The sequence below is a fragment of the Chrysochloris asiatica genome, unplaced genomic scaffold (genome assembly GCF_000296735.1).
Source record: "Chrysochloris asiatica unplaced genomic scaffold, ChrAsi1.0 scaffold00020, whole genome shotgun sequence".
Classification (NCBI taxonomy): domain Eukaryota; kingdom Metazoa; phylum Chordata; class Mammalia; order Afrosoricida; family Chrysochloridae; genus Chrysochloris; species Chrysochloris asiatica.
Genome location: NW_006408538.1, coordinates 24,211,021 through 24,235,180, shown reverse-complemented (window position 1 = coordinate 24,235,180; position 24,160 = coordinate 24,211,021). Strand labels below are relative to the sequence as shown.

General features: G+C 44.6%; 2 protein-coding genes across 2 annotated transcripts in view; one reads left to right on the top strand and one right to left on the bottom strand.

The window, feature by feature from the left end:
* Positions 1-1,372, bottom strand: part of LOC102842429 (40S ribosomal protein S24-like) — a 180,807-nt gene extending 179,435 nt beyond the window's left edge. The window contains exon 1 of the mRNA XM_006837475.1: positions 1,247-1,372. Coding sequence (XP_006837538.1) covers positions 1,247-1,372 — 126 coding nt within the window. The remainder of the gene's footprint in view (positions 1-1,246) is intronic.
* Positions 1,373-3,846: 2,474 nt separating this feature from the next.
* Positions 3,847-24,160, top strand: part of POLR3A (polymerase (RNA) III (DNA directed) polypeptide A, 155kDa) — a 69,409-nt gene continuing 49,095 nt past the window's right edge. Inside the window, exons 1-5 of the mRNA XM_006837436.1 lie at positions 3,847-3,890; positions 15,609-15,744; positions 15,966-16,103; positions 16,733-16,904; positions 17,702-17,856. Coding sequence (XP_006837499.1) covers positions 3,847-3,890; positions 15,609-15,744; positions 15,966-16,103; positions 16,733-16,904; positions 17,702-17,856 — 645 coding nt within the window. The remainder of the gene's footprint in view (positions 3,891-15,608; positions 15,745-15,965; positions 16,104-16,732; positions 16,905-17,701; positions 17,857-24,160) is intronic.

The following is a 24,160-nucleotide window of genomic DNA, read 5'->3' as shown; positions in this document are numbered from 1 at the left end:
CAGACCAGGTGGAGGGGGCTGCCCTGTATATGTGAGATTTTTAATAGTGAACCTAACAACAACAAGGAGCTCTTGGTAGTGGAGTGGTTACGAATCAGGCTGCTAAGCACAAGGTCAGCAGTTGGAAAGTACCAGCTGTTCCGCGGGAGAAAGATGAGGTTTTCTGCTCCCGTAAAGATTTACCGCCTCGGAAACCCTGTACAGAGTCACTATGAGTCCACCGTACTTAACAAAAACAGCAACAGGGTCCTGGTGTGGCAACAATATGGGCTGCAACTTTAAAGAGCCTTGGTGGCAACCAAAAGGCAATTCAGCAAGGGAAAAGATCTGGCGATCTGCTCAGGTAAAAATGGTTACATTCACTCAAGTCGATTCCGACTCCCAGCAACGCTTATATTAGCAGTCTAGTGCTAATCCGACAAAATCACATTACGAAACCCTTTGTAGCAGTTCTCCTCTGCCCTGTAGCATCTCTTTTAGTCAGAAAAGGCCCACCAAATCCACTAAATGCCCTAGGTGCCCACCCCACCTCCCCAGTTCTAAGAGTCAAAAATATCTCCAAACTTTGCTATCACCCTAGAGGCAGAGCCTCTGAAAAACTACTTCTCCAGAGTAAAACTACGGTGGCTTACAGACATTACAAACCATAATTTGTCCTGCCTGCATGCAACGTATTAAGTGAGAAATTCTAAAATAAAGCCCAAGAAAACAATCCACTTCTGAACCGACTTTTACCCGAGAAATAACTACAAAAAAAGCAGGCATGTGCCAAGCTTATGTTGACTTAAAACAAGCAAACAAAAATACACAAAACTTGACAAAAACAAAAGGCTTTCACTGCACAGATGACTCGGTAGCTTTTCAGGATTTCAAACATTACAGCAAACTAAGTTCCCATCAACAATACTCAAATCTCGGACGTGAAGGGTCATAAAGCAGATTGGCTTGCCAGTTCGGAGTTAGGAACGGTATTTAACCTAAGTGATGAAGCTAACTAGTGAGCATTTAGAGCAATACGGGCTCCCTTCCCAGGGTCTGCGCTTCCCAAGATGAAACAGAAAGTCCATTCAACGTCAATTTCCCGGCTTACACGTGGGAATGCTTCCACTGGCTATAATTCGCCACTTTCTTCACCCCTCGGGCCACCATCACCAGAAAGACACCGATCCCGACTTAGGACTGTTGGAGGAAAAGGGACCTAGTGACTTAAGACCCTAGTCCATCCACTGTCCTCCACGAAGCTGACAAGCGCAGGTACAACTCGCGCAGTTTCAGCACCTGGGACCCCAGGGTCCGGGGTTGGCAGGGCAGCCCCGCCAACCGCGACTCCCCGCCGGCGGCTCCAGGGCCCTCGGTAACTGGTCAAAGTCATACACGGCCAACGAAGAGCAACGGAGCTTTGGGCAGTTATCGCGGAGACTGGGAGACCAGAGAACGAAGGATGGCTCGGATATTTAGCAGATGTCTGCAAAGCCCAGGAAGACTCACCATGATGGCGGCAGACACTCAAGCAGCCGGGAAGAAAAAGAAGGCTTCTTTCCCTCGGCCAATCATATCAACGCGCAGGGAAGGACCCCATATTAAACCGTCGCTGGGGCGTGGCCCGAGCGATGGGGCCGTCCACATCAATGCCAGACTGAAAGTGCTGAAGACGACCTCCCTTGCCTTTGGCCACACCTCTGAGATTCTCGACTAGCCAATCCGGAGAAGGAACAGCTCTGGCCTACTACATTTATGCAAGTGCATGGTCCCTTTTAATTAGCTAATTATATCGTTTTAAGTTGCTGTTCTTGTCGTAAGGAGTCCTGATAGCACAATGGTTAAAGTACTTGGCTGCTAACCAGTGGATCAGCGGTTGGAACCCCAGTCACTTGGTTGGGAGGAAGAGGTGGCAGTTGGCTTCTACATTGAGTTAATCTTGGAGACTTTTAAAGGGCAGTTCTACTCTGCCCTGTTAGGGTTGTTCAGCGTCCATATAGATTTTGACTGGGTTTGGTTTTGGTTTGGTTGCTGAGTGTTGGCAAATGGGCTCCAACTCACAGGGACCCCATATACAGCAGAAAGAAACATTGTCGGGTCCTACATCATTCGCACAATATTTGAAGCAATTGTGCTACTCCATCTTGTTGAGGGTCTTCCTCTTTTTCTCTGACCCTCTAGCTTATCTTCTCCAAGAATTAGTCTATCCTGATATATGTACAACTATGTAAGAAGTCTCCTGATATATATCCAACTAAGGAGCTTTGGTAGCGTAGTGGTTACGAATCGGGCTGCAAACTTTAAGGTCAGCAGTTCGAAACTACCAGCTTTTCCACGGGAGAAAGACGAGGCTTTCTGCTCCGGTAAACACTGAGCAAACACTGTATTTCTTCAATACAGAAATGATCATTTCGCATGGCTCCTTTATCTTGTTTCCCAAACTCACTGTGATTCAATTTTCACTCTCCTTCGTTGTAATCAAGAATTTAAGCTTCGTTTTTTTCAAGTCTTTTATTTTGAATTATTTATTTACCAAAAGAAACTATCCTGTAACCTGCATGTTCATGTTTCGTATTTCCAGAACACTGATCAGCGTGACAAATGCCGTGGAACTCCTCAACCCAAATCATTTTACATTCTGAAGGATACCAACCTTCTTCACTTCCTCACAGTCTTCCATGGGATTACAATTCCTGGGGGTGGGGTGGGAGTGGTGGTGATTGTGTACCACCCAGCCATATCCGCCTTATAGTGACTCTGTATAGGGTTTCCAAGGCTGTAAATCTTTGCTGTTAAGTATGAACAAGTCAATGTAGACTCATAGTGACCCTGGACAGGGTTTCCGAGGAGCATCTGATGGGTTTGAACCGCTGACCTGACTTTGTGGTTCACAGTTCAGTGCTTACAGGGCCACACTAAGAGTCCGAAAGCAGAAAGTCTCAACTTTCTCCAGCGAAGCTGCTGGTAGATTCGAACTGCGTATCTTGCAGTTAGCAGTCCACCTCTAAATCCACTATGCTATCAAGTCTCCTTTTGGAGTCCTGGTGTGGCGCAGTGGGTTAATGCGCTGGTTTGAACCACAAGGTTGGCGGTTCAAGCTCACCAGCCGCTCCTTGGACACTATACAGGGTCACTATGGGTCGGAACCGGACTCGATAACACTTAAAACAACAACCAGGACTCCTTAGTTATTTGCATATGCCCAGGGTCATAACGAATGCTCCAACTACATGAAATCCCAGATGACTGGTCTGAGGCCTTGCAGTTGAGGTTTCACCAAAACACTGACGGCGTGGTGATTATTCTCCGGAAACACCAACGTTCTTCCTGACAAAAGGTATTTTCAATATACGTCTACGAACTAGAGGTGCTTGCGGGGCCGTGTTGTCCGCTATGTTGCTTTTCTTAGCGCCCTTCAGAAGGTGTCCTCGGATCCTTGGGCAGGTTCATTTTAGTCTCCACCTTCCCCTTCAATAAATAGAGGCTCTGGATCTAGATGGTATTGATTTTCATAGCGCGATGGCTGCCTAACAGCCCTGAAGCCTTGCAGGAGTCTGAAGACCTGGAGAAACCGTCGGAAGTCGGATTCTTTTTTAAAAACTCAGAGCTCGGTGTAGTTCCAAGACGGTGCCGCGAGGTGGCAGTGCAGGGACGGACCACTAAGCTGTGAGTCCAAAGCCTCTCTTGACAGACGCGCCGGCAAATCGCGGAAGAGGAAGCAGACACGTGGGACGCTCGACGGTGGCCGGGAGGATGCTGCAGCTGTGTTAGCCGGCGTGTGCAGAAGCGTTTCGGGCACTACGGGGAGCGTAGTTTCTGTAGTCCAGCTCCCGGAGTCCCGAGTTGGGGCCCCCCACAGCCGTCACCATGGTGAAGGAACAGTTCCGGGAGACTGATGTGGCCAAGAAAATGTAAGACGGAGCAAGAGTGGCCTAGGGAGGAGAGTTGAGGGTGCCGAGAAGGTCAGGGGTCAGGCACTGTTGGAGTGGGAAGACCAGGGGTCAGGCCGAGAGGCTTTCCGCGCCCGGGGGCTGGCGATGCCCCTCGGGTTTTCCTTGAAGCGCCAGAAAGACGGTCTCCGGAATGAGTCCGCTGCTCTGGGCCCCTCGGAGCTTCCAGTGCGAAGGACGACATTGGTCCTCCCTGCAGACGACTCAAGGCCTGTGGGTGTTTTAGGTACCGGGGTGTGATGTGAATAAGGGCTTTGCTGCCTGGTCTCATTGGAGCACGCACACATTGGGAGTAGGAAGTGCAAGGTTAGGTTGTGTTAAGGACCGTTGAGTCGATTCCGACCCATAGCGACCCTGTGTAGGGTTTCTGAGGAGCAGCTGGTGAGCTTGAACCGCCGACCTTGCGGTCAAACGGCTTTGCAGTCTGGCGCATTAACCCACAGCGCCACACCAGGACTCTCCAAGCTAAGATAGTCGTAGGGAATTCTGAGACCATGTTATGGGAAGGGTGCCCAAGCAGGAGGAGGCTGGGTGATGAGAGATGCCAAAGGGGGGAAGAAAGTATACTGGATGATGTTAAAAGATGACTTTTACTGTAAAGGCAGTTGCAGGGGAGAGGAAGGGAACCGGAGAGGCGGAAGCAGCTGTCCGGGAGGAGGAGGGAGGTCCTGCAGTGAAGCCCACAAGGCTGTGTTCCGACTCCACTGAGACACCCACTTCGGCTTTTTAAAAGAAAGCCAAGAGGTGCTTGAACGGCACCTAACAACAACTAATAGCAACAGTGTTATTGTAAAGTGCCCTGATCCAGTTTCAACTCATAGTGATCCTGCATAAGGTCTTTGAGAAGTGACTGCTGGGTTTGAACTGCCAACCTTGTAGCTAGCTGTCTGTTGCTTATCGTACAGTGCCACACCAGGACTCCACATACTAGTATAGAGAGAGTTAAGTAAGACCTTTACTCTGTTTTATCTTTGCTGCTAAATCCACTGAAATTTCCATCAATTGTTGAGGCTTTTATCAATCTCACTCATAATTTGTTTGTCTCAGCACAGCCTGTAGGCTGAATTTTCTTGGATCAGATGTCACTGTATCTCTGGTCAGCCGTAGGAGATGTGAGTGTGGATTGGAGGTGATGGAGGGCAGAGAAGAGAGGAGGTACGTAGAGAGAGTAGAGGGGGCAGAGGAGCGAGAAGAAGAAACCATCTTAAAAGAGAACGTGGGTGTCTGTTGGTCCAAGTGTGTGGGCCTCAGGTGTCTTCCCATCCCTCCCCCTCCCTGCACCTCCAACAGCAGACCATTCTCAAGGACTTTCCATTCAAGGCCCAAAAGTTTGTTACCCAAGATAATGAATGCTGACATGGATGCAGTTGATGCTGAAAATCAGGTGGCACTGGAGGAAAAAACACAACTTATTAATCAAATGTTAGAACTCCAACATACCCTTAAAGATCTCTATGCAAGAGTAGATGCAGTTAAGGAAGAAAAGCTGAAGCTAAAATCAAAAAACCAAGTTCTTGGACAATATATAGACAACCTCATGTCGGCTTCTAGTGTTTTTCAAACAAGTGACACAAAAATCAAAAGAAAGTAAGAGGTTGCTATCCTCTGGGTTTGATGGAATTGCTGCTGGGTTTTGTTTTGTTTTCCTTTAAAACTTGGATTGTTGTTGTTGTTAAGTGCCGTCGAGTCGGTTCCGACCCATAGCGACCCTGTACAGGGTTTCCGAGGGTATAAATCTTTACGGGAGTAGAAAGCCTCATAAACTTGGATAGATTCAAAAAAAAAGAAAGCCAAGAGGCCACAGGGTGAGCAGTGTACCAAGGTTGCAGTTTAGGCCTTACTTCCTCAGAATATTATTCATTTTTTATGATAAGCCCATCTGGATTCTGGGAAGGTAAATCCTAACCGTGAATTTTGGAGTTCTGGTCAGTTCATTTCCCTTAGTCCTACCCTTTTCCAGAACCTGAAAGGGTGAGAGGATTTCTTTAATAAAGGGCTCCTGTCAATTCAACTACTATCTGAAAGAAGCTGAATACTTGGCAGCTATATTAAGGAGTTTTTCTTTTAAGTTTTTATTGTGAACTGAATGATAGTTCTTTCATGGGAGAACATCAGCTTTCCACCATCGTTTCATTGCATTGATTACAGTCTTAAGCAGTTTTGCTCGTGGGCCGGGGACTTTGAAGGGTTTTAAGCAAGAGAGTGAATTTTCTTGAAAAATTAGTTCAAGGGGAACAGGATTCGAAGTGGAAGGATTTGAGAGGCTGTTGTGGGGATCCAGGCAGGGGTTGATGGACTGCACAAGGGAGGTTGAGTCATTGGGTCAAAGTGAATGTATGATACATTACTGGACTGGTAACCACAGGGTCGGTAGTTCAAGCCTACCCAGCCAGCCACTTTGTGGGAGAAACGTGAGACTTTCCGCTCCCAAGAAGCTTTACAGCCTTGGAAACTCTCTCCAGGGTCTCTATAAGTGGGAACCGTCTTGAAGGCACCTACCAACAACAGTCCTGGTGTGGCCCTGTGGGATAATGCACTGGACCGCAAGGTCAGCAGTTCACTCACCAGCCGCTCCCTGGAAACCCCATACAGGGTCGCTGTGAGTCAGAACTGACTCGATAGAACTTAACAAGAGCAACAACAGGGTGTAAAATGGCAAGATTGGTAGGTGAGGGAAAGGGAGACATGAGCTCGACACACAGCATTTCTTGGGGTAACAGCTGTGTAGAGAGATGTTGCCATCCATTGGAATGGGGAGCATGGGTTTGACCTGGATACAGTGGCTGTTTTCAAGGCCACTCCTTGAAAACCCTAGGCAGGGTCACTATGAGTCTAAACCGACTCCCAGATGCTCTTTCCAGATCCGCCCTGGCTCCCCAGGCCCCTTCCCATTCATTTGTAATCCACTGTCACCAGGCAGCCAAAGGGATTCTGTTAGTATGCAAATTAGGTCCTTGTTACTTCAGTTTAAACCATGCGCACTAACGTTCAGTTCCTCACTCCGGTCCCCAGGCCCGCCCCCTGCATACTTCATTGACTTAGCCTTGTACCACTGGCCTTCTGGCTGCTTCCCACCTGATCGGCTTCATGTGCTTCCTTGAAAATGTCGCTTTTACAGAGAAGCCTCTGGCCACAAAACATTAAGTAGCCTTGTTGTTGTTGTTGTTAAGTACCGTGGACCCGGTTCTGACTCATAGTGACCTGCACAGGGTTTCCGAGGCTGTAAATCTTTACGGGAGCAGAACGCCTCATCTTTCTCCTGCGGAGCGACTGGTAGTTTTGAACTGTTGGCCTTGAGGTTGGCAGCCCGACTCGTAACCACTGCGCTACCAGAGCTTAAGCAGCCTTCTTAGATTCTCTTTATAACCGTGTCTTATCTAGTGCTGCTATACCAGGATTTCCACAAATGAACCGAAGGCTGGAAGTCCCAGTTTAGGGTTCTGTCTCTATAGAGGAAGGCTCTCATGCCTGTTGTCTGCCCCTGTCCCTCTAGGGAAAGGTCTTTGTCTCTTTTCAGCTTCTGCTCCTTGGCTACTTGGTGGTCTTCTTGTGGCACTACGTCTGTCGTCCTGGATTTCTACTTAATCGGCTCTTTTGTTGCTTCAGTGGGATTCATTTAAAATTTACAGTATACTCAGTCCTGGAGTCCTGGTATAGTGCTGTGGGATAAAGCCATGGACTGACTGCAAGGGGGATTTGAACCACAAGGTCCAGGGTTCAAACTCACCAGCCACTCCTTGAAAACCCTAGGCAGGGTCACTAGTGAGTCTAAACCGACTCCACAGATAGTCCACTACGACAGTGACAACAATACCGTCCTGTTAACATAAAACATAACAAAGAAAGCCGCCTGGATGTCCTCTGTAGAGAAGTATCCGTTCGACCTGCCCGCTTTTTAATTGGATTATTTGTTGAGGTGTTGAAGTGTTCTATGAATTTTAGAGTAGTCCCTTGTCTGATATGTCATTACCAAAAAAACTGTTCCAGATCTTTGGGTTCTGTTTTTACTGTAGGTGAAATCTTTTGATGCACATAAGTATCTGATTTTTAGGAGGTTCAAGTCACCTGTTTTGCCTTTTGCTGTTTGTGTGATTTCAGTTATGTTTGAAAGGGGCTCCTAAGTTTGTTCCTGTTTCTCCGTTGATACTCTGTATAGTTCTAGGTTTCATATTTAGGTCTTGAATCCACATTGAGTTTGTTTTTGTATATGGTCTAAGATACGGGTCGTGTTTCCTTTTTCTGCAAATGAATTTTCAGTTTTGCCAACACCATTTGTTGAAAAGACTTTCTTCCCCATTTAATGTGTTTTGAGACTTTGTCAAAGATCAACTGACTATAGGTGGATTTCCATGAACTTTTTTGAAGCCCCCTCATGAAGTTTGTTCTGTATACATTTGTCTTTTCTCATCATACAATATTTGTCCTTTTGTGATTGACTTATTTCATATTGTTGTTGTTGTTAGGTGCCGTTGAGTCGGTTCCGACCCATAGCGACCCTGTACAGGCTTTCCGAGGGTGTAACTCCTTACGGGAGTAGAAAGCCTCATCTTTCTCCCGCGGAGCGGCTGGTAGTTTCGAACCACTGACCTTAAGGTTCGCAGCCCGATTCGTAACCACTGCGCTACCAGAGCTATATAGTGCAATGTTTTCCAGCACCATCCATGTTGTGTTGTTGTTGTTAAGTGCCGTTGAGTCGATTCTGACCCATAGTGACCCTGTTTCCAAGGAGCAGCTGGTGAGCTTGAACCGCCAACCTTGCAGTTCAAACAGCTTTGCAATCTGGCACTTTAACACACAGTGCCACACCAGGATGCTGCATGTATCAAAACTTCATCTTGCCTACTGGCTTAGTACCCCTTATGTACCATATCATATATAGTTCTCCATTCATCTATTGATGGGCATGTAAGCTGTTTCCATCTTTTAGCTCTTATGAACATTGGTGCACAAATATCTGAGACTCTGCTTTCAAATCTTTTGCATTTATAGAAACAGTGGAATCGCTGGCCCATGTGATAGTTGTTAATTTTCATTTTTTTTTTTAGGAACCACCACACTGTTTTCACAGTGGTTATACCATTTCACATTTCCACAGCACTGGGTCAGACTTACAGTTTCCCCACATCCTCACCAACCTTCAACGTTTGTTTTCACTTGCTGTCTTAACTTTTTTTTTTAAAAAAAAAAGTTTTAAAAAAAAAAAAGTTGGTCGGTGCCATCGAGTTAATTCTGAATCATAGTGACCCTGTATAGCATTTTCAAGTAGCGGCAGATGGGTTTGAACTGCCGACCTTGCGTTTAGCTGTGCAGTGCTTATCCCCAGGACTGCTAGTGTTGTTGTTGTTATGTGCCATGGAGTCGGTTCCGACTGTAAATCTTTACGGGAGCAGAAAGCCTCATCTTTGTCCGCGGAACAGCTGACCGACCGTAAGATTAGCTACACTGCCAGGACTGCTAGTGGAAGTGAAATACGCTCTCATCACATCCTGGGTTTGATTTGCATCTCTTGAGGGTTAATGATGCTGAGCAGCAGCTTGTCACATTGAAGGGCTCTTCTTTCCCATGGAGTAGACTTAGTTCCTTTGTCCAATCACAGTGAACTATAGATGTGTCTGTTCAAGTCCTTAGCCCATTTCATGACGGAGTTATTGATCTGTTTGTTGTCAAAGGGTCTCACAGATTTTGGTTGTTAGATTACTGTCCAGATTCATGATTTCTAATGATACTCTCCCAGTCGTTAGCTTGTCTTCCTTAAAGTCTTTTTTTTTTTTTTTTTAAGTCTTTTGTTAGTTTGTCTTCTGTGGTTTATGCTTTTGCTATTATGTTAGATCATTGTTGAACGCTAGGCTTTTTCTTTTAAGAATTTTATGGTTTTAGTTTGCACAATTAGGTTCCCAATCCATTTTGTGTGTGGTGTGAGTAGTCATGGATGCAGCTTCATTTGTCTGCAGGTAGAAATTCATTTTCTCAGCATCAAGGAGACTTAGCACCTTTGTCCAAAGTCAGCTAACCATAGATGTGTGAGTCTCCATTTTGTTCCATTTGTCTATGTGTCTTTTTGTTATACCTGCACCAGGCTGATTACTGGAGCTATGTTGTTATGAAGTGCCACAGGATCAGTTCTGACTCACAGTGACCCTGGGTAGGGTTTCTGAGGAGCAGCTGGTGGGTTTGAACCACCGACCTTGTGGTTAGCAGTCCAGTGCTGCTCCTGCAGCGCTGCCCCAGGACTAGAGCTGTACTGTACATTTTAAGTCAGGACGGTTGAGTTCCTAGTACTTCACTCTTTTCTTTCAGCATTACTTTAGCTACTCAGGGCTTCTGGCCATTCCTTATAAAGGTCAGCATTGGTCTTCTGTTTCTGTACAGAGGGCTGTGGGAATTTTGATTAGGGTTGTGTTAAATCTATAGAATGTTTTGGATAGCAGTCTTCCAATCCAGGAGTTCTGGTGTGGCGCTGTATAAGCACTGGATTACTAGCCATAAGGTTGGTGGCTCCTCAGAAACCTATATCGAGTTACTATGAGTCACAGCCAACATGGTGGAGCTTAGCAACAACTTCCAGTCCATGAACATGGAACATCTTTCCATTTATTTAAGTCTTCTTTCATCTTTCTCAACAGTGTTTTATAGTTTTCATTGTGTAAGCCCTTCACATCTTTAGATTGATTCCTAAGTGTTTTATTCTCTTGTTGTTGTTGTTGTTGTTAAGTGCCGTCGAGTCGGTTCCGACTCGACCTGTAGAAGGTTTCCAAGGAGCAGTTCGTGAGCTTGAACCGCCGACCTTGCAGTTCATACTGACTTTGCAGCCTAGCACATTAACCCACAGCGCCACACCAGACTCCTTTATTCTCTTAGATACTATTATAAATGGAATTGTTTCTCAGACGTCCCTTCCAGATTTTTCATGTATATAGAAACTCAGTGTAGTTTTGTCTGTTTCCCTTGTCCCCTGCAACTTCACTGAACTCCTTTAGTAGCTCTGAAAGCTGTCTGGTCTTCCTGCTTTGGTGACACTTCTCATAGAGTACTGAATGTTGTCTGCTTCCCAATTTCAAGGGGAAAGCTCTCAGTCTTTCTTCATTAAATGTAAGGTTAACTGTTGACTTTTTCTATAGATCCTGAATTGTAATGAGGAATTTCTCCTCTATTCCAATTTCATATGGGGTTTTCATCAAGAAGTGGTGTTAGATCTTATCAGATGCTTTTTCTGTGTCTGTAGAGGTGATCATGCGGTTCTTTTCCTTGGTTCGGTTATGTTGATTGATTTTCTAATGTGGAATCACCCCTGCATTCCTGAAGTAAACCCCACTTGGACATGGTGTGTAACTTTTAATACGCTGTAGGATTCTGTTTTTAGTAGTTTGTTCAGACTTTTTTATGTTTATTCAGGTATGTGTCACTTAATGTCCTTTCAGGCAGTGTCTGACCACAAATACATCCACAAGTTGGACCCCCTGGTAATGAGTGCCACGATGCCCGATGCCCGATGCCCGACCCTTGTCTTGAAGCCCTCTTCTGCCTGCCTGTCAGGTGTAGCCCAGGAGATACTAGACTGCAGTGATGGAAATGCCCGCTCAAACTCCTTATTGTTGTCTGATCATGTGATGTCTTTGGGTTATGTTTGCTTTGTAGCATGAACTAGGGAGTAGTCATTACTTTACTTTTGTAAGAGTTTAAATGGGATTGATGTCAGTTATTTTCTAAATATTTGGTAGATTTACCAAGTGAAGTCATTTGATCCGGAACTTTTTTCTTTGGGGAGGTTTTTTTTTTTTTTTTTGCCATGAAAAGATACTCACATATTAAGTAAAAAGACACGTTATAAATGAGTATTCCAGTAGGATCTCATTTTTGTTTAAAATATTTCTTTATGTAAAGCAACCTCTAAAATTTACTAGGGTTACCTCTGGGTAGCCTGGGAGTTGTGGCTACAGGCTATTTTCCTTTCTGTACATCTCTGTGATATTTTCAGTCACCTCATATGCATGTGAAAGCTGGACAGTGAATAAGGAAGCCTGTAGAAGAGTTGATGATTTTGAGTTACGGTGTTGGAGGAGAATATTGAAAGTGCCATGGGCTGCCAAAAGAACCAATAAATGTGTTCTGGAAGAAGTTCAGCCATAGTGCTCCTTGGAGGCCAAGATGTCCAAACTTTGTGTCTCTTAGTGTCAGGAGGGACCAGTCGCTAGAGAAGGATATCATGTTTGGTAAGGTGGAGGGACAGAGAAAAAGAGGAAGACCCCCAGCGAGATAGAATGGCCCAAGTGGCAGCACCGATAGACTCAAGCATGGCAACAGTAGTTGAGATTGGCCCAGGATCAGGCAGTGTTTCGTTCTGCTGTGCATAAGGTCGCTGTGGGTCAGTTACCGACTCAATGGCACCTAATAACAACAAAATTGTCTAAACACTCCTAATCTACTAGTCCTGTAAACCTGTCAAAGGATGATCCATTTTTTTGTTGTTTGTTTGAAATTTTTATTGTGAATTGAGAGAAAGTTTACTCGCAGGCCATCTGTTTTACTTTCAATAAATCATATACATTGTTTCATTACAATGATTATAATCCCCTCCATGTACCATCAGTTAACAGTATTTCTCTCTATTCATTTTAGCTGTTTGTTTGTTTTTTAAACACCCAGGCATATATAATAATTTACACCACTAAAGGACACATTCTGCAAGCTGTCTCCTGGCCACCAGCTCTCAGTCCCTCTCTTTCCATGAATCTAGAGTCCTCAGCTGCTCCCTCTCTCTATGACCCTATCTCTGCCTCTGTCTCCAGTGGTGCTGCTCTCTGATAGGGTCCTGCATTCCGCTTGTGCTCATCTCGGTTGATGGTCCTAGGGTTTTGGGGAGATTTTTGATCATTTATTCAATCTCTTTGCTTGTTATGGGTCTGTTGAAACTTTCTATTTCCTCCTGAGTCTGGATAGGTTGTGTGCTTGTCAGTTTCATGTTGGTTACAGGTTTGTTGCCATCCAGTTGTGGATAATATCTGTCAGAATGCTTTGTGTTTCTCTCAGGTTAGCTGTAATGTGTCCCCTTTCATTTCTGATTTTGTTTGCATCTTTTCTGTTTTTCTTTATCAGTCTAGCTAAAGTTTTGTCGATATTTATTGATCTTTTCAAATAACCAACTGCTGATTTTATTCTTGCTTTTCTGATGTGGTCTTTGTTACAGATTTTGTTATATTTTTTCTGCTGTGGTCTTTGTTATTTCCTTTCTCCTGGTAGGTTTTAATGTAACTTACCCTCTCTTTCTAGTTCTGGAGTTGTTGATTTAGGCTGTTGATTTTATACATTTTTCATGTTGCATTTGTTGCTGTAACTTTTTAAGGAACCACCACAAGGTTTTCCACATTGGCGGCCCCAATTTACATTTCCATGAGCAGTGCTGGGCCTTCCTGTATCCCCAGATCTTTATCTGCACGTGTTGCTTTTCTGATTTTTTTTCCTGACAGCCATCCTACTGGATGTGGTGACTCATTGTGGGTTAATTTGCCTTTTCAGCTCAGGCTCACCAGCAGCTCCTCGGAAACCCTATACTGGGTCACTGTGAGTCCAAACCTACTCCACGGCACCTAACAACAGTAATGATAATGGTGTTGGGCATCTTCTCTGTGGCGTATCAGTCATTTGTGTATGTTATTAAGAGTGATATCTGTTGAAGTCCGGTTGCTCATGGTTGATTGTGTTCTTTGTCTCTTTCTTGTTGAGCTGTAGGTGGTCTTTATGGATGATGAGTTAAGCCCTTATCAGATATATGGGTGTGGGCATTGCTGGTTCAATGGGGGATTCAGGAACCTTCAGCACTGCCTGTGTGATGACTATGAGGTTGAACCCCCCCAGCTAAGATGGTGTAGAATGGTAGAAGTGTGTCAGCGATACTGACTAGAATCTACCCCAAGCTGATGCCCCTGACGTGGCAGTCAGACATACCTTCTTTCTGACCTTTTTACCAACTCTGACACCGCCGACCCCTCCCAGGGTTTCTCTACTTTTTGCTGGGTTAAGTGACTTGTTGCACCAGCCATACAAATGGGGTAGCTTACTTACAGTTAAGTGGGTTATTAAGGAAGTACAGGAATCTTAAAACTTGAAAATCAGGACCAGGAAGCATGTAGACCAAGTCGGGAAGGCCCCCCAGAAGAGGGGAGCACATCCCTCTGTGTATCAATGCCAGCAAGCAGGCCTTCTCTGTGCCGTGCATGCCTCCTTTGGCCCCTCAGGACAAGCCTTTCTGCCTTCAGCCTCCCTGCCATTGGCCTTCCACTGCTAACTGACCTGCTCATTGCCACTGTAGTTTTGTTCGGCTCTCTTAGCGGCAGTCCTGTTGTTGTTGTTGGGTGCCATTGAGTCAGTTCTGACTCATAGTGACCCTGAATAGGGTTTCCCAGGAGCAGCTGGTGGATTCAGACTACCAACCTTGTAGCATTCCAGTGCTGATCCTGTAGCGCCACACACACCAGGATTCCAACTGCAGTCCTGGGAGCAGGTTTTGGTCCCCATCAGTGACTGCTGCAGGGCCCCTTGTTCGCCTCATGCTGTCTTCGGTGCTCAGCCTTTGATCTGGGAGCAACTCTTCTAGGAGGTTCCGTGTCTCCTCTTTCTTTGCTTCTCTCTTTTGGCCTCTCTTGTCTTTTCTCCTTTCTGCTTTCTTCCTATGTCTGTCTGCCAACCTCTGTGGGTTTCAAAAAGTTTCAAAAAAATCCATGTCTAATTAGTTTGACTTGTCCACAAACTTTTGAAGCCCCGTCCTATAAGCACACTTGTCAATTTTACTGCACGACTCTCCCATCAGGTCCACAGATGGACCAGTTCTCTCAGTCCCCTCCTTGAAGGCCACTGCCACTTCATTTGCATAGGTAGGCCACAACCACTTTATTTCTTTGTACAGTTAAGATACTGATCAGTTACTGCAAGGTGTATAATACAGACCAATCACAGGGCAGAGTGCAGCCCAGGACCAAACAAAAAGTATCAAACCATCAGGTTGTTTACAGCTGACCTAGGAAATGGCAGTCAGCCTGGAGAAAAGTAACAGACCCTTTGGGTAGAGAACTCAGGGAAGGTCACGCCTAAGTGCTTAGGAGAATCGTCTCTCAAGCTGTTTTTAAAAAAAAAGGTGGTAAAGGAAAAGGCAGGCCCCATAAAGTAAGTAACTTCACCAGACACAGTAGGAAGAAACATTGTCTACTTCCAAAATTCAGCCAGTAAAAAACCTACCTAACACAACAGTTCATCTGCAACTAGCCAGGGGACCATGGGAGTGGACGCACGCCAGGAAGTAGTTCATGCATGGGAACTCAACAGCTACTATAACAGCATTAGATACATAATTTTTACAGATATTTTCTTCCATTCTATACATTGTCTTTTCGTTTCCTTGATGACGTTCTTTAATATACAAACGTTTTTAATTTTGATGAGGTCCAGTTTATCTATTTTTCTCTTGTATTGTTCATGGTTTTAGTGTCACCTCTAAGAACCCATTGGCAACTCTAAGTTCCAGATAGATGATTAACCAGTATATCTCCTTATTGAAATTGTATGGTGTTTGTTAACTCTTACATTTGGGCTGTGGATCCATTTTGAGTTACTTTGTATATGTGGTCAGAGGTTGAGGTTGGTAATGATTTTGATGTTACTTGCCCCCCCTGTTTCTTTCTGTTCCAGAAGCCACATCTGTTTTGGCATAAAGTCCCCTGAAGAGATGCGCCAACAGGCACATATCCAGGTTGTGAGTAAGAACTTATACAGCCAGGACAACAACCATGCCCCTTTGCTGTATGGAGTGCTGGACCACAGGATGGTAAGACCCTTTCCCCACGCTCGGAGGGCCTGTGTTTTCACTTGCTGGTAACACGGGGGAGGGCTGCTTTTCATCTGTCCTCCTCTCCCTGTGCCTCTCAGACCCAGGCAGGGGCTCCAGTCTTCAGCCTGCCAAATGCGCCACCTTGACAGATGTAAGGCTAGCCCCACTTCCCTTCCCTGTGGTCCTCACTGGTAATTGGGTGTACTTTTATTCCAAAGGGTACAAGTGAGAAGGACCGTCCTTGTGAAACCTGTGGGAAGAACTTGGCTGATTGTCTAGGCCACTATGGATATGTTGACTTGGAACTGCCTTGCTTTCATGTGGGCTACTTCAGAGCAATTATTGGCATCTTACAGGTAAGCACCCAAGTGTTGATTTCCCAGGTATACATTCCAGGGTTAACACCAGCATACATGACAATGAGTTTAGGAATTGTGGGAGATAGGGGTTAACTAGGGAGAATTTTATACTAAATGCATAATATTTTTATCTTGCCTGTATATTAAAGTGCTGAAGGACTGTTTATTAAATTATTTGCTGGAGGTGATACATACTCATTGTCAAAAAATATCCAAACAGTACAGAACAGCATGAGTTAGAAAACAAAAGTTAACAGAACTCCTCGTACCCAGTGTGACTACTGCTGATGTCCTGGTGACCTTTGGCCACCCCTCAGCATGTCTGTGGAGATGTCTGTCTGCTGCCATTCGGTGTCCAGGACTAAGGTGTGGCATTTCAACAAGAAGAGAATGTTTTCTGTCATTCCTCTGCTTAGAGGGGGAGCCCAGGGAGCCTACTGGTATGCCTTGGGCTGCGAACCAAAAGGTCAGCTGTCCCACAGGAGAAAGATAAGACTTTCTGCTCCCATAAAGATTTACAGCTTCAGAAACACTGAACAGGGTTGCTATGAGTCAGAACTAACTCCACGGCACATAACCACCAACAACAACCACCTCCTCTTATGTGCTGTTGAATTCTTTTAAAGATGATCTGCAAAACCTGCTGCCACATCCTACTGTCCCAAGAGGAGAGGAAGCAGTTTCTGGATTATCTGAAGAGGCCCGGGCTGACCTACCTTCAGAAGCGAGGCTTGAAGAAGAAAATATCTGATAAGTGCCGGAAAAAAACCATTTGCCATCACTGCGGTGCTTATAATGGTGAGCGTGCGTGTAGAGGCTTCCTGGCCGCCCTTTACTCCTGCTTATGCTTGCTGTGTGAGTGGGTCCCAAGGCAGCTAGTCTCCCTGTAGGTGAGGCTGAGAACCTGGCATCTGGTGCACCAGGAGCAACACACTGCCCAGCCGTCATGGCTGTAGTGTTTTCAGAAATTTTGTTAACCAGACTGCGACCTCTGGCCAGGCTCAGTCGAACATCAAAGCCTAATAGCGTCTTTTCTAATTCAGTGACCTTTGGGGACTCTTTGGAAACATTCTCAGATACTTTACAATTCGAATCCATCCAGTAAACAGGATAGGGAGGAAGGGAGAATTAAACTCCATAAGGTTAGTTTTAAGGAGAAAGTGGTTTATTAAAATCTTGACATTAAATGTGAACAGAACCCTTAATGGGAGACAAGATGAAGACTGGATTTTTTTCTTTATTGCTTTCAGTGATGTCCAGTAAACACTTGATTAATCAAGACATCAGAGGACAGACTTTGTATTTCCAGAATATTCTTGCTGAATCCTCTCTAAGAAAGATGAGGCCTGTGTGGAACCTCTGTGAGCAGGCCTCAGAGGTGACAGTGTAAGGATGGAGGTGGGCTGGCTCACAGAACACTCACATGACTCTGGGCTTTGTTGTGTTGTTGTGAAGTGCTGTCGAGTTGGTGCTGATGCATAGCAACCCTGTATAGGGTTTCCGAGGAGTGGCTGGTGAGTCTGAACCGCAAACATAGCGGTCCAATGCTTATCCTACAGTGCCACATGCAGAAATAAATTACTTCACTCTTACAGGGACCGCAAAGAAGTGTGGATTACTGAAGATCATTCATGAGAAATACAAGACCAACAAAAAAACGGTAGATCCAGTTGTATCCCATTTCCTTCAGTCTTTTGAAACAGCCATTGAACATAACAAAGAAGTGGAGCCCCTGCTCGGAAGGGCCCAGGTGAGCCTGACACTGCACAGCCACCGCCATCCCGTTGTCTGGGACATGACGTACCACTGAGGGTGCTTTAAAGCCCAGACATTGGTTTTCTTACAGTTCTGGAGGCTGACAGCCCACTCCCAAGGTACCTGTTCTGGGGGAAGTCTCTCAGTCTCAGCTCTGGGGAAGATCCTGCTCTCAGCTTCTGTTACCCTGTGTGCCTTGGTTCCTGGGCAGTCTGCATGTCATCTCTGTCTGTGTTGGATTGTCTCTGTGTGTAATCTGCCCTTTTTCTAAATCAGAAGGGAGTACATTTAGGGCACACCCTACACTGAGATGGCTGTATTGTTAACTTCACAAAGAAAATCCTATTCCGATGTAGGATTACATCTACAAGTATATGATTTAGGATTCTGTCACATATTATGGGAAGACACAATTCAGCCCATAACACCCATACATCACACATACACTCTCTGTCACACACTCTGTCTCCTTCACCATTTTCCAAAATGAAAAGTCCAGTTAACATAAAATTACACTCAAGTCAGTTAGCAATTAAGCTGAGACTTCACGTAAAAGAATCCCATATGTGACAAGTCTTTATTGCGTTTACCAGGAGTCCTGGTGTGGTGCTGTGGGAAAAGCACTGGACTGCTAACCGCAAGGTTGGTAGTTCAGACCCACCAACTACTCCTTGGAAACCCCTTACAGGGTCTCTATGAGTCAGAACTGACTCTGCGGCACTTAACGATGAGTTTAGCAGTGCATTTTCAATCGTATAGGTGACATGACGGTTTTCTTTGTAAAAGGTTTAAGGCGTGTTGATGTACGGAAGGTAAACTGAAAGATCCTGTTTTCACATGGGTAACAAGGCGCAAGAAGATATAGATTATTCTCCTTAGGCCATTGTTGTTGTTGTTGTTGTGTGCCATGGAGTTAGTTCCGACTCAAAGCCTGTACAGGGTTTCCGAGGCTGTAAATCTTTGTTGTTGTTGTTGTTGTTAAGTGCCACGGAGTTGGTTCCGACCCATAGCGACCCTGTACAGGGTTTCCGAGGCTGTAAATCTTTGTTGTTGTTGTTGTTGTTAAGTGCCACGGAGTTGGTTCCGACCCATAGCGACCCTGTACAGGATTTCCGAGGCTATAAATCTTTATGGGAGCAGAAAGCCTCATCTTTCTCCCACGGAACAGCTGGTAGTTTCGAATTGCTGACCCTGAGGTTAGTAGCCCAATTCGTAACCACTATGCTACCAGAGCTTCAAACTAGGAAGAAGGAATAGATGGTCCACTTCTGAGGGATTGTTACAACCCTGTGCACAACAGATGAAACACTGCCTGGTTCTGCGCCAACCTCACAATCGTTAATGCTGAACCCACTGCTGCCACTGTGCCAATCCGTCCCATTGGGGAGCTTCCTCTTTTTCACTGACCTTCCACTTTACCAAGCATGATGTCCTTCTCCAAAGACTTGTACCTCCTGATAATATGTCTGAAGTATGAAAGATGAAGTCTCACCATCCTGGCTTCTAAGGAACATTCTGGCTGAACTTCTTTTCACACAAATTTGTTTGTTCTTCTGGCAGTCCATGGTGCCTCTAATATTCTTCTCAAACGCCATACCCAAATGCACTAATTCATCTATGGTCTTCTTTTTCCTTGTGTTAGGCCCTGTCTGTGGCCTCTCCAATTAGGAGACCCCAAAAAGATTATCAGGACTCGAGTTCGATGCAACAGCAAGAGGTTTATTGTTTATTTGCCAGCGCACTGGGGTCCATCCTCACAGACTCCTAAAACCAGGAGCTGAAGGCGACCCCCTATTGTGTTACATACCAGTTTTTATAAGGTTTTAGGGAGCATAATTGTACAGTACTATAGATACAGTTTCTGATTGGTTAGCTATTTTTACTCTATACTTTTATTGGTCTTGGCATGAAGCAAGCTTTTTAATCTATAAGCAGATGGGTTTTGGCAATTGCAACTGTGTTTAGCGTTTAGGATATTCTCATTTGTCTGGGTCAGTCTGACCTTTATGAGTTTCTCAAGGATTATTTTGACATTGAGGTTTTGGGGGCTGGCTGATTGACCTTGTCTCTGGAGGGAACTAAAAACTGAGGCCTTGTCTATCCGAAATGTTCTCTGAAGCCTGACTAAAGTTTGGTCAAGTGATCTCTAGTTAGGCATGATCAGTTAGGTCCTTACACTTGTTCAACATTGTTGTGCATATGAGGCTATTGAAAATATCATGGCATGGGTCAAGCACTCTTTAGCTTTCAAACTGACATCCTGGCTCTTGAGGTCTTGTGCAGCAGATTTGCCTACTGCAATACATCGTTTGAGTTCTTGACTGGTAATTGTGGATGCAAATAAAATGAAGTCTTAGACAACCTTAATCTTTTCTCCATTTATCATGATGTTATTTATTGGTCGACTTGTGAGGATTTGTGAGATCAAAGACCATACTGCAGGCTGTGGTCTTTGATCTTCATCAGTATTTTAAGTCCTCTTCACTTTCAGCAAGCGAAGCTGTATTTGTATTTTGCAGGTTGTTAATGAACCTTCCAGTAATCCTGATGCCACATTCTTCTTTAAAAATCCAGCTTCTTAACGCTATTTGTTCAGCGAACAGACTGAATATAAGTTTTATGAAAGACTACAACCCTGATTCACCTCTTTATTGATTTTAACCCATTCAGTATCTCTTTACTCTGTTCTAATGACTGCTTCTTGGTTTATGTACAGGTTTCTCAAGAGCACAATTAAGCGCGTCCAGGAACAGCCATTCTTCGTAGTGTTATCCATAGCTTGTCAAGATCCACACAATCCAAAGCCTTTGTGTAGTCAGTAGAGCACAGATAAATATCTTTCTGGTATTCTCTGCTTTCATCTAAGATCCATAGGATGTCAGCAGTGATAACCTTTGTTCCATGTCCTCGTCTGAATCCAGCTTGAACCACTGAGGGGATTAGCCGCTGAAAACTTTATGAAAAGCAATGAAACTTTGTCTGATCTAATTCTGGAAGATGAGCTCACCAGGTTGGAAGATACTGAAATTACTACTGGGGAAGAGCTGCCTCCTCAAAGGAGAATTGACCTTAATGAATGAATGGAGTTGAACTTTCAGGACCTTCATTTACTGATGTGGCACAAGTCAAAAAGGGGTTGGGGGTGGGGGAGAAGAGACAGATGCAAACATCCATTAGTGATAGAAAGGTGGAATGTATTTAGTGAATCTGGAAAAATTGGAAGTCAACAAAAATGAAATGGAAAGCATAAAGATTCGCTCGTTTCTTCTTAAGATGAGTCTAATGAATTCCATTTTTTCTGGGATTGTTTTTAATGCCTGTCACAGTGCTTGGAGCAGTGATATCCTTCATGATCATCGGCTCCAACTGGCCCTACACCTGGGGAAGTGGGAAGCAGCAAAACATGAATTCATCATTTGTCTTTTATGGGCCTTTGACAAGAATCAGTGAATGAAATGTCAGTGGGTACATTTGCGTTTTATGGAGAGGGGCGGGCAACATGTAAACTGGTCATACTGCCCCAGTGTCCTTTATGAGAGGACTTTAAAAAGTACATGGAAAAATGGTTATAAAAGATACTGGAATTTTTTCATAATGTTATTGAAGCTCCCTTATGTTTCAAGATAATCCATGGCCCTGACCCTTTTACATGACTGTTTACATTTTTTTTTGTACATAGAAAGTTTACAGGGCAGGTTATCAGTTCTACATTCAACAAATCATACAGCTTGTTTCATTACAGTGATTATAATCCCCTCCATTTACCATCAGTTAACAGTATTTCTCTCTATTCATTTTAGCTCTTGTTTTTTGTTTTTTTTTTTTGAACACTCAGGCATATATGATAGTTTACACCACAAAAGGGCACATTCACCAAGTCTGCCTCCTGGCCGCTAGCTCCAAGTCCCTCTCTTCCCATGAATCTAGAGTCCTCAGCTGCTTCCTCGCTCATGTCTCCATCTCTGTTTTGACTGCTCCTCTCTTTAGGGTCCTGCATTCTGCTTGTGCTCTTCTTCCTTGATGGTCCTAGGGTCCTCTGTTTCTGGATTGTAAGATTAAGTACTCCCCCCGTTTTTGTTATAAAACTTCTACCATTACAATTGTGACAGTGGCAATTAGTCATGATAACAATTACTCAGTATTGAATCAAAAGAATCTTAGCCCATCTCTTTTAACCAGACCCATCTAGACAAGATGAAAACTATTCAGTGGGGATTCTGTCTTCTCCCACATATTTTTAAACTAAACTCCCTCTTGAAAACTTGTAAGCCAGTCACTTCGAGCCTTTATCACCCCTTCATTTTTAGGTAGCCAATGGCTAAGTTGCCCATCCCTATCTACCCTGTATACAGAGGGAATAGCGCTGATACTTAATTTGAAGATTCCTTCCCTCTCTGTTGATAATTGGAGTTACTAAGGAGCTCTGGTAGCATAGTGGTTACGAATCGGGCTGCGAACCTTAAGGTCAGCGGTTCAAAACTACCAGCCACTCTGCGGGAGAAAGATCAGGCTTTCTACTCCCGTAAAGATTTACACCCTCGGAAACCCTGTACAGGGTCGCTATGGGTCGGAACCGACTCGGCAGCACTTAACAACAACAACCTCCTTGAGTATAGGTCAGGTTCATCAAATTGTAGCAATTTACTCGTTTCCTTTATCAATATATGTATATATATTTCCACCCCACCCCACCCCACCCCTCCTGGTTGAGTTCTGATTATCAATCCATCAAGGCTAGGTCAAATGGGCACTATCTGCAAGTTTGGGTGTTTTTGTGCATCTCCCCTCACTTCATATCAGCTGGATGCTTCACTCTCAGCTCTAGCTCTCTGTGGCTATGTCCTTGTCTGTGGGCTCAGGTGTCCCTAGGTCTCACCACACTTTGGACCAACCAGCCCTTTCTCTCCTCTCTTTCATCTCCAGGTCAACTGGAGTTTATGGAACATGGTTGAACTCAGCCCATTTCTTCATTGCTGCCTTTCCCCCTCTTCTACTCACCAGTAGACCAGTGTGTTCGCCAGCAAGCTTATATGCCTGTTCATGTGTTCCCTTTGAGTTTCAGCCTCAGAGAGGGGTTTGTCCTGAAGGGACTTGATTGCTTGCCTTGATGGCTTCCCGATGAACGGCTTGTTTATTCTTTAAGTGGAAACTGTCTCTTTAAATTTCAAGGAGATCTTTGCGCATGCGTAGTAGAACCCTAGCTCAGGCAGCAAGGGACCAATGAACAGATACTAAAAGAAAAGAGTGTCTACACCTTTATCTCTGTGTTTCTGCCAGGCATCTGTGGCCGCTCCGATTCTTCCCCCACTTGGTGTCACCCAAGATGGCGGCTCCTGGAGCAGCTGAGCATCCCGAACTAGAAAGCAATGGATTTCTTGTTTCTGCCACAAATTCCCCAGCTGTAAGCCTTCCAACCTTCTAAATATTCCTTTATATGCGGTTCAGAGTTCTGGGACCATCCCCTGAGCCTACTTGGTTGAGTATTCTGTTTTGTTGCTGACGGAGCTCCTCACTGCACTTCCATCCAATCCGCCATCTTGTTTGTTCTCCAGCTTGCTTATTCTTGTAGTAGCTAGTCATACTGCCATTTTTGTTCTGGGTTTTTCCTGATGTTCTTTCTTTGATGATGGATTTTCTGTTGCTCTAACTGTTCCAGGCTGGTCTGCTTGTATGACTATTTACTTTTCAGGAATTCTATAAAGACTTACAGTCTTGGAAATGCTATATAGGATCTCTATGTAGGAGTCAGAGTTTTTGAGTTTGTAACTCCCTACCTTTGTGGAGTTGAAAGAAACTCTAGAGCAGTGGTTTATTTTTTTAAAGCTTTTATTGTGAATTGAGTGATAGTTTACATGGGAGAACATTGGTTTTGCACTCAACCATACTTTTTTTCATTGCAATGATGCGAATCCCTTCTGTGCACCATCAGTTAACAGTATTTGCCTCTATTCCCTTTTTTGTTTGTTTGTTTGATATACACAAAACACACAGGAATATATAATTGTTTAAACAAAACTATAGGCTCTGTCCACTAAAGACTAATTAACATATACTCACACCAGTTTTCCTTAGAAACCCTATACCGGGCTGTTATAGTTCGGAACCAACACGACAGCACTTAATACCAACAACAAACACCCAATTTTAATACAAACCCAGGGATTTGTGGACCTGCAGACAGGAGTTCCTTCATAGAATACTGAGTCCTGTCTCCCTCATCTGGTGGAACTGCCTCTCACTCAGTCACAGTGTCGTCGGCTGACTGCCCTGGCTGACATGCTTCCAGTCATGGTTATGTC